The 13,319-nt window shown below is 32.6% G+C and overlaps 1 protein-coding gene across 1 annotated transcript in view; it reads right to left on the bottom strand.

Annotated features, from left to right (window-relative positions):
- hoga1 (4-hydroxy-2-oxoglutarate aldolase 1) overlaps positions 1 to 13,319 on the bottom strand; it is a 22,050-nt gene that overhangs the window by 861 nt on the left and 7,870 nt on the right. The window contains exons 4-7 of the mRNA NM_212870.1: positions 12,964 to 13,091; positions 12,629 to 12,763; positions 10,744 to 10,840; positions 8,160 to 8,293 (exon numbers count right to left, since the gene is read on the bottom strand). Of these exons, the coding sequence (NP_998035.1) occupies positions 8,160 to 8,293; positions 10,744 to 10,840; positions 12,629 to 12,763; positions 12,964 to 13,091 (494 nt within the window). The remainder of the gene's footprint in view (positions 1 to 8,159; positions 8,294 to 10,743; positions 10,841 to 12,628; positions 12,764 to 12,963; positions 13,092 to 13,319) is intronic.

The raw sequence follows: 13,319 nt of genomic DNA, 5'->3' as shown, positions 1-13,319 counted from the left end.
GAAATGCCGTCTGGTTTGGAAAGGAATTAAACCAGGGGCATTCTTGCTGTGAGGCAACAGCGCTAATCGCTGGCCACCGTGACGCCCGTTTGAAAGGAGGGAAAGTAGAGTTGGGTGGGGGGGTTTCTTCAAGACGAAGATATTGAGATGAGAAAAGTCTGGTTATTTATAGCGAGTTAAGGATCGTCTGTTAGTATAATCAGTCATTAGCTAAAGTTGGAACAGCTGTGAACAATCATAAGCACGAGATCCTCTCGAAATTTGTTTATAAATAAACTTCACTTATTTTTTACATGTTTGAAATTGTCTAAAATCTCTTTAAAAAGTCCATAAATTGACAAATTCTGAAATAAATAAATGATTTTTGGCATATTTGGACTTTATTTGGACTAGAAAACTAGGAAAAGCATTTTCTGCCATGCCTAAAATACAGAATCATGGCGTTAATTTGATGATTATTGCTGTGGATTATTATTTATTGTGATTTATATGGAACAAAATCAATGCCAAAAGTCTTGAATAGCACAAACTGAAAAAAATAATACACCGTATTAACAAGTTCTTGTATTTTAATGACTTGAAATCCAGGGTTTGTATTTTTAGGTCCTGAAATTTAACATAGCCGTTTATTTAAGCTGTGAATATTTCAATGAAAAATATTTCAAACATGTTTTCATACTTAAAAATTCAATAATTCATATTTAATTTCCAGATTTCACTTACAAAATATTCAATACCCTTTAAAAATACGATGTATAATATTCAAAAGGTCATTTTCAGTTCATTTTATTTCAGTTCTAATATTCGCTTCCATAAATTCAGTATTATTATAAGATTTCCTCTCCTGTTTCTCTTACATTTGTATTCTTTAGCTGTCAAAATAATACTTCATGTCTATGGAAGAAAGAGTAAATAAAGATAGAGAATGTGTAACATCATATTCATCAAAAGATGGTTTATGTGTAACGATAATGTATTCACGTTTTGAATTATGTATTGACTTGTATTATGTATTCACGTTTTTCGATTTGTGGTAAGATTATTTTGCTTACCCCATTGGCAGATTATTTAGCTTGATTTTAGGAAAACCTCACTTCATTTTGGCATATTAATTCTTAAAACAATACAATATGTTTTGCTTTTCCAGAAAATGCTTCTTGATTTAAGAACTTTTAGATATTTGGACTAAAAACAAGATTAAAAATCTAAGTAAGAATAGCATTTTTTGCAGTGTGTGGACAATGTTTGGACTAGAAACGAGACAAACACTAAGAAAAGCATTTTCTGCCATGCCTAAAATACAGAATCATGGTGTTAATTTGATGATTATTGTTGAGGATTATTATTTATTGTGATTAATAATTGATTTAGAGTGGAAAAGAGGAAGGATTAAATAAGCATTTGCTTCATCCTGATGCTTTTTGGACACATATGAGACCCAATTGTGTTGCATTGTTGTATTATTTTGCTTTGTTTATTAATTATAGTTCATTTTAATACATTCAAAATGAAGTCTAAAGTCTATATAAAAAAGACAAATTAGCTTGTTTTTATCTGAAGAAGAGACTTTCTCGAATAATATATCTAATATAACGCTTCTAGATTTAAGGAATTTTTAGATATTTGGATTAAAAACGAGACAAAAACAAAGAAAAGCATTTTTCACTCTGCTAAAAAGACAGAATCACAGTGTTAATTTGATGATTATTGTTGAGGATTATTATTTATTGTTATGGATTGTGGTTCATAATAGATGTAGAGTAGAAAAGAGGACGGAGTAAATAAGCATTTGCATCTTCCTATTACTTTTTGGACAAGTTTGAGATACCATTACTGGGATTACAGACTCTAAAATCTATATAAATCTAAATAAAGACTATATAAAATCTACAAATCAGCTTGTTTTTAATCTGAAAAAGAGACTTTTATTTTTACTCGTCTCAAATAATAAAATATAAAACTTCTTGATTTAAATTTTTAGATATTTGAACAAGAAACAAGATAAAAACTAAGAAAAATGATTTTTTACCGTAGTAAAAAGAGAATATCATGGTGTTAATTTGATGATTATAGTTGTGGATTATAATTAATTTTGATTTATAATCGATGTAGAGTGGGGAAAAGGTAAGCTTAAATAAGCATTTGCATCTTCCTATTACTTTTCAGACATGTATGAGGTACAGTTGCATTGTACTGTGTTGTGTTGTTGTTTTATTTAGCTTTATTGTAGTTATTTATTTTTTACATGTCTGAAATCATCTGAAATCTCTATAAAAAGTCCTTCAATTGACAAATTCTAAAATAAATAAATGATTTTTGGTACATGTGGACAATGTTTGGACTAGAAACGAGACAAACACTAAGAAAAGCATTTTCTGCCATGCCTAAAATACAGAATCATGGTGTTAATTTGATGATTATTGTTGAGGATTATTATTTATTGTGATTTATAATTGATGTAGAGTGGAAAAGAGGAAGGATTAAATAAGCATTTGCTTCATCCTGATGCTTTTCGGACACATATGAGACCCAATTGTGTTGCATTGTTGTATTATTCTGCTTTGTTTATTAATTGTAGTTCATTTTTATATGTTCAAAACAAAGTCTAAAGTCTATATAAAAAAGACAAATTAGCTTGTTTTTATCTGAAGAAGAGACATTCTCAAATAATATATCTAATACAACGCTTCTAGATTTAAGGAATTTTTAGATATTTGGACTAAAAACGAGACAAAAACAAAGAAAAGCATTTTTCCCTCTGCTAAAAAGACAGAATCACAGTGTTAATTTGATGATTATTGTTGAGGATTATTATTTATTGTTATGGATTGTGGTTTATAATAGATGTAGAGTAGAAAAGAGGACGGAGTAAATAAGCATTTGCATCTTCCTATTACCTTTTTGGACAAGTTTGAGATACCATAACTAGGATTACAGACTCTAAAATCTATATAAATCTAAATAAAGACTATATAAAATCTACAAATCAGCTTGTTTTTAATCTGAAAAAGAGAGCTTTATTTTTACTCGTCTCAAAAAATAAAATATATAAAACTTCTTGATTTAAATTTTTAGATATTTGAACAAGAAACAAGATAAAAACTAAGAAAAATTATTTTTTACCGTAGTAAAAAGACAATATCATGGTGTTAATTTGATGATTATAGTTGTGAATTATAATTAATTTTGATTTATAATCGATGTAGAGTGAGGAAAAGGTAAGCTTAAATAAGCATTTGCATCTTCCTATTACTTTTCAGACATGTATGAGGTACAGTTGCATTGTACTGTGTTGTGTTGTTGTTTTATTTAACTTCATTGTAGTTATTTATTTTTTACATGTCTGAAATCTCTATAAAAAGTCCTTCAATTGACAAATTCTGAAATAAATAAATGATTTTTGGTACATGTGGACAATGTTTGGACTAGAAACGAGACAAACACTAAGAAAAGCATTTTCTGCCATGCCTAAAATACAGAATCATGGTGTTAATTTGATGATTATTGTTGAGGATTATTATTTATTGTGATTTATAATTGATGTAGAGTGGAAAAGAGGAAGGATTAAATAAGCATTTGCTTCATCCTGATGCTTTTTGGACACATACGAGATACAATTGTGTTGCATTGTTGTATTATTCTGCTTTGTTTATTAATTGTAGTTCATTTTTATACGTTCAAAACGAAGTCTAAAGTCTATATAAAAAAGACAAATTAGCTTGTTTTTATCTTGAAAAGAGACTTTCTCGAATAATATATCTAATACAACGCTTCTAAATTTAAGGAATTTTAAGATATTTGGACTAAAAACGAGACAAAAACAAAGAAAAGCATTTTTCACTCTGCTAAAAAGACAGAATCACAGTGTTAATTTGATGATTATTGTTGAGGATTATTATTTATTGTTATGGATTGTGGTTTATAATAGATGTAGAGTAGAAAAGAGGACGGAGTAAATAAGCATTTGCATCTTCCTATTACCTTTTTGGACAAGTTTGAGATACCATAACTAGGATTACAGACTCTAAAATCTATATAAATCTAAATAAAGACTATATAAAATCTACAAATCAGCTTGTTTTTAATCTGAAAAAGAGAGCTTTATTTTTACTCGTCTCAAAAAATAAAATATATAAAACTTCTTGATTTAAATTTTTAGATATTTGAACAAGAAACAAGATAAAAACTAAGAAAAATTATTTTTTACCGTAGTAAAAAGACAATATCATGGTGTTAATTTGATGATTATAGTTGTGAATTATAATTAATTTTGATTTATAATCGATGTAGAGTGAGGAAAAGGTAAGCTTAAATAAGCATTTGCATCTTCCTATTACTTTTCAGACATGTATGAGGTACAGTTGCATTGTACTGTGTTGTGTTGTTGTTTTATTTAACTTCATTGTAGTTATTTATTTTTTACATGTCTGAAATCTCTATAAAAAGTCCTTCAATTGACAAATTCTGAAATAAATAAATGATTTTTGGTACATGTGGACAATGTTTGGACTAGAAACGAGACAAACACTAAGAAAAGCATTTTCTGCCATGCCTAAAATACAGAATCATGGTGTTAATTTGATGATTATTGTTGAGGATTATTATTTATTGTGATTTATAATTGATGTAGAGTGGAAAAGAGGAAGGATTAAATAAGCATTTGCTTCATCCTGATGCTTTTTGGACACATACGAGATACAATTGTGTTGCATTGTTGTATTATTCTGCTTTGTTTATTAATTGTAGTTCATTTTTATACGTTCAAAACGAAGTCTAAAGTCTATATAAAAAAGACAAATTAGCTTGTTTTTATCTTGAAAAGAGACTTTCTCGAATAATATATCTAATACAACGCTTCTAAATTTAAGGAATTTTAAGATATTTGGACTAAAAACGAGACAAAAACAAAGAAAAGCATTTTTCCCTCTGCTAAAAAGACAGAATCACAGTGTTAATTTGATGATTATTGTTGAGGATTATTATTTATTGTTATGGATTGTGGTTTATAATAGATGTAGAGTAGAAAAGAGGACGGAGTAAATAAGCATTTGCATCTTCCTATTACCTTTTTGGACAAGTTTGAGATACCATAACTAGGATTACAGACTCTAAAATCTATATAAATCTAAATAAAGACTATATAAAATCTACAAATCAGCTTGTTTTTAATCTGAAAAAGAGAGCTTTATTTTTACTCGTCTCAAAAAATAAAATATATAAAACTTCTTGATTTAAATTTTTAGATATTTGAACAAGAAACAAGATAAAAACTAAGAAAAATTATTTTTTACCGTAGTAAAAAGACAATATCATGGTGTTAATTTGATGATTATAGTTGTGAATTATAATTAATTTTGATTTATAATCGATGTAGAGTGAGGAAAAGGTAAGCTTAAATAAGCATTTGCATCTTCCTATTACTTTTCAGACATGTATGAGGTACAGTTGCATTGTACTGTGTTGTGTTGTTGTTTTATTTAACTTCATTGTAGTTATTTATTTTTTACATGTCTGAAATCTCTATAAAAAGTCCTTCAATTGACAAATTCTGAAATAAATAAATGATTTTTGGTACATGTGGACAATGTTTGGACTAGAAACGAGACAAACACTAAGAAAAGCATTTTCTGCCATGCCTAAAATACAGAATCATGGTGTTAATTTGATGATTATTGTTGAGGATTATTATTTATTGTGATTTATAATTGATGTAGAGTGGAAAAGAGGAAGGATTAAATAAGCATTTGCTTCATCCTGATGCTTTTTGGACACATACGAGATACAATTGTGTTGCATTGTTGTATTATTCTGCTTTGTTTATTAATTGTAGTTCATTTTTATACGTTCAAAACGAAGTCTAAAGTCTATATAAAAAAGACAAATTAGCTTGTTTTTATCTTGAAAAGAGACTTTCTCGAATAATATATCTAATACAACGCTTCTAAATTTAAGGAATTTTAAGATATTTGGACTAAAAACGAGACAAAAACAAAGAAAAGCATTTTTCCCTCTGCTAAAAAGACAGAATCACAGTGTTAATTTGATGATTATTGTTGAGGATTATTATTTATTGTTATGGATTGTGGTTTATAATAGATGTAGAGTAGAAAAGAGGACGGAGTAAATAAGCATTTGCATCTTCCTATTACCTTTTTGGACAAGTTTGAGATACCATAACTAGGATTACAGACTCTAAAATCTATATAAATCTAAATAAAGACTATATAAAATCTACAAATCAGCTTGTTTTTAATCTGAAAAAGAGAGCTTTATTTTTACTCGTCTCAAAAAATAAAATATAAAACTTCTTGATTTAAATTTTTAGATATTTGAACAAGAAACAAGATAAAAACTAAGAAAAATGATTTTTTACCGTAGTAAAAAGAGAATATCATGGTGTTAATTTGATGATTATAGTTGTGGATTATAATTAATTTTGATTTATAATCGATGTAGAGTGAGGAAAAGGTAAGCTTAAATAAGCATTTGCATCTTCCTATTACTTTTCAGACATGTATGAGGTAAAGTTGCATTGTACTGTGTTGTGTTGTTGTTTTATTTAGCTTCATTGTAGTTATTTATTTTTTACATGTCTGAAATCATCTGAAATCTCTATAAAAAGTCCTTCAATTGACAAATTCTAAAATAAATAAATGATTTTTGGTACATGTGGACAATGTTTGGACTAGAAACGAGACAAACACTAAGAAAAGCATTTTCTGCCATGCCTAAAATACAGAATCATGGTGTTAATTTGATGATTATTGTTGAGGATTATTATTTATTGTGATTTATAATTGATGTAGAGTGGAAAAGAGGAAGGATTAAATAAGCATTTGCTTCATCCTGATGCTTTTCGGACACATATGAGACCCAATTGTGTTGCATTGTTGTATTATTCTGCTTTGTTTATTAATTGTAGTTCATTTTTATATGTTCAAAACAAAGTCTAAAGTCTATATAAAAAAGACAAATTAGCTTGTTTTTATCTGAAGAAGAGACATTCTCAAATAATATATCTAATACAACGCTTCTAGATTTAAGGAATTTTAAGATATTTGGACTAAAAACGAGACAAAAACAAAGAAAAGCATTTTTCCCTCTGCTAAAAAGACAGAATCACAGTGTTAATTTGATGATTATTGTTGAGGATTATTATTTATTGTTATGGATTGTGGCTCATAATAGATGTAAAGTAGAAAAGAGGACGGAGTAAATAAGCATTTGCATCTTCCTATTACTTTTTGGACATATATGAAATACCATAACTAGGATTACAAACTGTAAAATCTATATAAATCTATATAAAGTCTACAAATCAGCTTGTTTTTAATCTGAAAAAGAGACTTTTATTTTTACTTCTCTCGAATAATATATATATATATATATATATACATACATATATATATATACATACGGTCCCACTTTATATTAAGTGTCCTTAACTACTTTGTACTTACATCAAAAAAATAAATACAATGTACTTACTGTGTTTATAATGTATTTGAGAACACTTGTGGTGCTTTTGAGTTGGGATAGAGGTTGGGTTATGGACAGGTTTGGTGGCATGGGTAGGTTAAAGGGTGGGTCAAAGTGTAAGGGATGGTCAACAGTGTATTTACAAATGTAATTACAAAAGTTAATTACAGATGTAATTACATACATGTATTTAATCAAGCATAAGTATACAGTAAATGCATGTATTTACACAATAAGTACACTGTAACAAACTTTTAATTCTAATGTATATATATATATATATATACATAATTATATATATATACATAATTATGTATATGTATATATATATATAATATAAAGCTTCTTGATTTAAGAAATGTTCAGACATTTGGACTAGAAACTAGACAAAAATCAGCAAAGCATTTTAGCCGTGCTCAATCTCTCACACAAGGTCAAAAAGGAGCATGTTTATTCTATTCAAACCCTTCAAGATCAACCAATTATACTTTCTCTTTTATTTTTGTGTGTGTGTGTGTGTGTGTTTTACATTTGCAGTCTGGTGCGAATCTTCCTCTGGCCTTTGAAGCAGAGCTCATGGGGGAAGGGCCGCCGCTGCCAATGTTTATGGTGCCTATATAGCAGTGAATGTATGTGCGGTATAATAAATGTGTGCGGTTGCCATGCGACGTGATGCTCACTGCTGTGTTGGGTTCGATGAGGCGATACTGGAGCTCTTTGGCTTCGTCCCAGCGTCCGGAAACACACAGCTGCGCTAGTTCACACACCTGCTGACCCAGGACATTGGCCAGGGCGCAGACGCCTCCTACAGCGCCTGTAATAAACACACACACCTATAACGTCACAAAGTGCAACAGCAAAACACACACACAAATGCATCAAATATAAAATGGGCAATCTGAGTGACAAATATAGAGCACTCCTACATAAGCAACAGCTTGACTGACAGGGCGACGGTGCGCACGCGCGGTTGAAATTCACCACCCTGTGTGTTTTTGACACACATTAGTGAGGGGAGGTTGATTGTGTCAGGCTTTCATCTACAGAAAAACTTACAGTGCTGTTAGTCTTCCAGGAACGTGGCTGAGAAATACAGCAGTAAAAGACCAAAAAACATTACTTTTACAAATTGTTCCTGGTACAAATTATCTAAAGCTTTGCAAATTACTCAATAATAATAATACTAAAACATAAAAACTGAATAAATATACATTTGCATAAGTAAATGCATTGGGCTCTAATTTAACGATCTAGGCGCAAAGTCTAAAGCGCACAACAGGTATAACAACAAATTTTATAACAACAGGTTTGCACCCTTTAAGTAAAGTCAACTAAACATTTCTAAAGTAATGTCAACTGTTTAATTTAAAAGCAACAGCTTTACTGACTTTTATTTAAAGTCAACTAATCACTTTAAAAGCAATGGATTTATTTACTTTTTTAAAGTAAAGTCAATTAATTGTTTTTGGGTTTACTCAATTCTTTAAGTAAGGTCAACTAATCGCTTTGAAAGCAACAGGTTTACTCAATTTCTAAAGTAAAGTCAACTAATCGATTTAAAAGCAACAGTTTTACTCCCTTTTTTAAAGTAAAGTTAACTTATCGCTTTGAAAACAAAGCATTTACTCACTTCTTTAAAGGGTCTTAAAACACCAAAACACATTTTTTGAGCTGTTGACAGTCGTATATGTGTCCCACACTGCTAAAAATACTATTAGGACACCTATATTTCACTAAAAAGTGTAAATTGGTTGTTTTTGCGTTATTTCAAGCAAATTCCTACTTCCGGTTTACGAATTTTTGAAGCTGCGTCACGGTCATGACATAATAGCGTTGTATTCCAGCATGCAGACTGGACGTCTGTGCCAGAGTGTGTCTTATTACGTCTTACAGTGTGATGCATTAATGCATGAGTAAAGCTTGGTTCAAACCAATCAGCGCGCTCTATTGTGCAACTTCATTAATATTCATTACTGTCACAGTGTTTAGACGACAGAGACACCACGTTGTGTTGGCAAAACAAGCGTGAAGTGTTGCTTTTATAGTTTGCTGCAGTTAAGTTTTGTTTTCATTTTCTCTCTGTGAGAGCGCAGCTGGAGTCACGTGTGGATTAACAGTGTACGCGACGCTCGACAACAATAACTTATGTGTCTAAGGAGGGTTATTGTTTACCTGAGAGCTGTTCTCATCTGCAAACGCTGAGATCCGGATTTGCTTTAGTCTCCTCTAAATAAAGACGCGGCTCTAGTTGCTGGTGATTGTCCTGTCTCTACAGATTTGGTGAGTGACCAGTGCTCTTTGTTTCTTCAGTTCGTATTTTATTCGTATCAAACAAACTATTGCACCGAGTGTAAACAAGTTAGCACTAACAATTACAACCAAACTATAACCTCGTGTTGGATTTTGTGACCGGAATAACACACGCGGCTTTCTGACACTACCTGCCGCGTGCATCTAAGTTTCCGGGAAATGCTGAGTTTTTTTTTTCTCTCATTCGCCGTGCGGTATCAAACATTGCATGAAAAATACAGGCTTAGAGCAGTTCCTCGAATCAAATATCACGTTTGTCGTGAGGGACATGAATGAATACCTGAATGAAAGAGCCAAACTGCAGTTAAAGTCCACCATTTAATAATTTGGCAAATAATTCGACTACAGATGTCCATGTAAACACAGTCACATTGTCCGCTGTGGTTGTGTGTTTTGACGCTGAAATTCAGCGCGCCCAAATAGACACTCCCACACCATGCCTCTTTTCTTCCACCGACACTCCCCCCTAAACAGAGCTGGACACGCCCACTTTTCTGACTTTTTCCAAAGTAGAGGTGTGAAAACACCCTGCTGAAACGAGCCCTTTAAGTAAAGTCAACTATCAGCTTTAAATGTAATGGATTTACTTAAGTAAAGTCAAGTAATCTTTTTTTAAAGCAACGGGTTTACTCAATTCTTTAAGTAAAGTCAACTAATTTATTTTCATAGCAACAAGGTTAACTCTCAACTAATTGCTAATCGTTTACTTTTTTCCAGTGAAGTCAAATAAAATAAAGGTAAATAAACTAAACGTTTGATTTGAGTTAACGTTTTATTTTTTACAGTGTTGTGTGTTGTGCAAGTAATGTAACTTATACTGATACTACTACTCATTTAAAATATTAAGTGACACCTAAATGTATATGTAAATGTGTCAGGCTGTTTCCAATTATATTTCTAATAACAAGACAGAAATATTTCACAGTGTGAAGATCATGATGAACTCATTCTCACCTACGGCGTACGCAGCCATGAGGAAACCAGCTGATCCTGCCAGCACCTGAAAATCCTGCGATCTGGTTTTCTGCACCATCAGAGCTATTCTGGTGATCTATCAATTATCAAATAATCAGGTGTTTCAAGGTGATGACAAAAAAAATAAATAAATGAAAACAGACAGAAATATGAAGACAAATTAGAAATGCACTTATTATGCAGTATTTTCACACTTTAAAATTACTGTCAAAAGAAGGCAATTAAAAACTGTATGAATTGTTTCTTTAATATATTAAATTATTACAAGAGCTCTCATATTTAAGCATTATTTAACCGTTAATACTGTTTCAGGATTTGGACTTTTTATGCAATAATAAGCGGCTAGTCATGTGATGAACATTATATGGTTACTTGCCACAAAACTTCACATTTGAACCCAAAACATTGATCTGAACATAAAATTTGCAACCTTATTACTAATAACCCTATTTATTCATTCGTTTATTTATTCATTCATTCATTTTCTTTTTGGCTTAGTCACTTTCTAATAACCCTTTTATTATTACATGTGGCCACAGCCATGTCACCCTGCAGCCCAAGACCGGTTACTCACTGAAGCTAAGCAGGGCTGAGCCTGGTCAGTACCTGGATGGGAGACCACTAGGGAACACTAGGTTGCTGTTGGAAGTGGTGTTAGTGAGGCCAGCAGGGGGCGCTCAACCTGAGGTCTGTGTGAGTCCTAATGCCCCAGTAAAAGTGAAGGGGACACTACACTGTCAGTGAGCGCCGTCTTTCGGATGAACCGAGGTCTTGACTCTCTGTGGTCATTAAAAATCCCATGGCACTTCTCGTGAAAGAGCACGGGTGTAACCCCGGTGTCCTGGCCAAAGTCCCTCTATCGGCCCATACGATCATGGCCTCCCAATCATCCCCTTCCACCGAATTGACTCCATCACTGTCTCTCCACTCCACCAATAGCTGGTGTGTGGTGAGCGCACTGGTGCTGTTGTCCTGTAGCTGCCGTCGCATCATCCAAGTGGATGCTGCACACTGGTGGTGGTGTAGAGAGATCCATCTCATGATTGTCAAGCGCTTTGGGTGTATGGCCATACACAATAAATGTGCTATATAAATACACATTACATTATTATTATTATTATTATTATTATTATTATTATTATTATACAGTTGGAAGATAGCACCAAATACTTAAGAACAATGGAGTGAAAACTAAGCAAATATATACATGAACCGCCTTTTTAAGGTCATTCAACAGCATCTCAATAGATATCAGGTCAGGACTTTGACTAAGCCACTCCAAAGTCTTTTTTTTTTTACTTTTTTAAACAGGGCTCTGTATTTTGTTTAATTTAATAACTGCATGATGTGTTTAGGCAGAGCAGTGGCGGCAGTATGTAGGGCTGTCGCCTCACAGCAAGAAGGTCGCTGGTTCGAGCCTCGGTTTAGCTGGCGTTTCTGCGTGGAGTTTGCTTGCTCTCCCTGCATTCGCGTGGGTTTTCCTCCGGGTGCTCCGGTTTCCCCCACAGTCCAAAGACATGCGGTACAGGTGAATTGGGTAGGCTAAATTGACCATAGTGAATTAGTGTGTGTGTGGATGTTTCCCAGATATGGGTTGAGGCTGGAAGGACATCCGCTGCGTAAAAACTTGCTGGATAAGTTGGCGGTTCATTCTGCTGTGGCGACCCCGGCTTGAAAAAACGAAATGCAGACATACGTACCTCCGGCCATGTAAATCGCGGTCTCCAGAAACGTCCGTGGGGTTACGTTTTCAGAATGAGCTTGGGTTGTGCAATCATAATGAGCTATTTCAGAGAGCCATGTAATAATATTACATTAATAAAATAAACATTGCTGTTAAATTGGTTTAAATGCCTCATCTTACGTCTCCACCACTGTCTTTGAGGCCGACAATATTGGGATGCTTAGAGAGCTGAATTACAGCATCCACAGGCAGGTCAAGACCAGTGTTTGCTGGCACGCTGTACAACACAACTGGCACTGAACAGGAATCTGCCACCTTGGGATGGAAGAAAGCAACAATGCATTTTAATAAGACAGAGTGTGAAGCTCAAGCGCAATTTAACAAAGTAAAATGCAAATGAGCGCAAAAATATGTCCACAGATGCCTCTAGAGAACAGTCCTTGATTAGATCTTAGTGTTTTTATCATCCGTGAGCATATTCTGACTAATAATGCCACGATTTAAAAACATCATACCTTAGAGTAGTGGTTTATAAGAGCTCGGCTGTCCATTCGGCCGCGGTAAAAACACGGTGTTACCACTAAAACACAATCAGCACCCGCGTCTGCCATTCTTTGGCTCATTTGGATTGTGGCTCTGGTGGCTACAAGGAAAAAACTAATGAATGTTATCTGTCTGCAGTATAGACCATTACAATGTATTGATGTTATTTCATGTCAATGTAGTGCAGTATGTCCACACTTTAAAATTTCAGTCAAAAGAAAGTAATTCAGAAAGAAATCAATTAAATTAGTACAACAGCTGTTATATTTTCACATTATTTAAACATTGTTAGTGTTTCATTGGACGTTATCCTACGATAACAACCGGC

This window comes from Danio rerio, chromosome 22 (assembly GCF_052040795.2).
Source record: "Danio rerio strain M-AB ecotype USA chromosome 22, GRCz13ab, whole genome shotgun sequence".
Lineage (NCBI taxonomy): Eukaryota > Metazoa > Chordata > Actinopteri > Cypriniformes > Danionidae > Danio > Danio rerio.
Note: the sequence above shows the minus strand (reverse complement) of the source record. Positions and strands in the feature narration are given on the sequence as shown.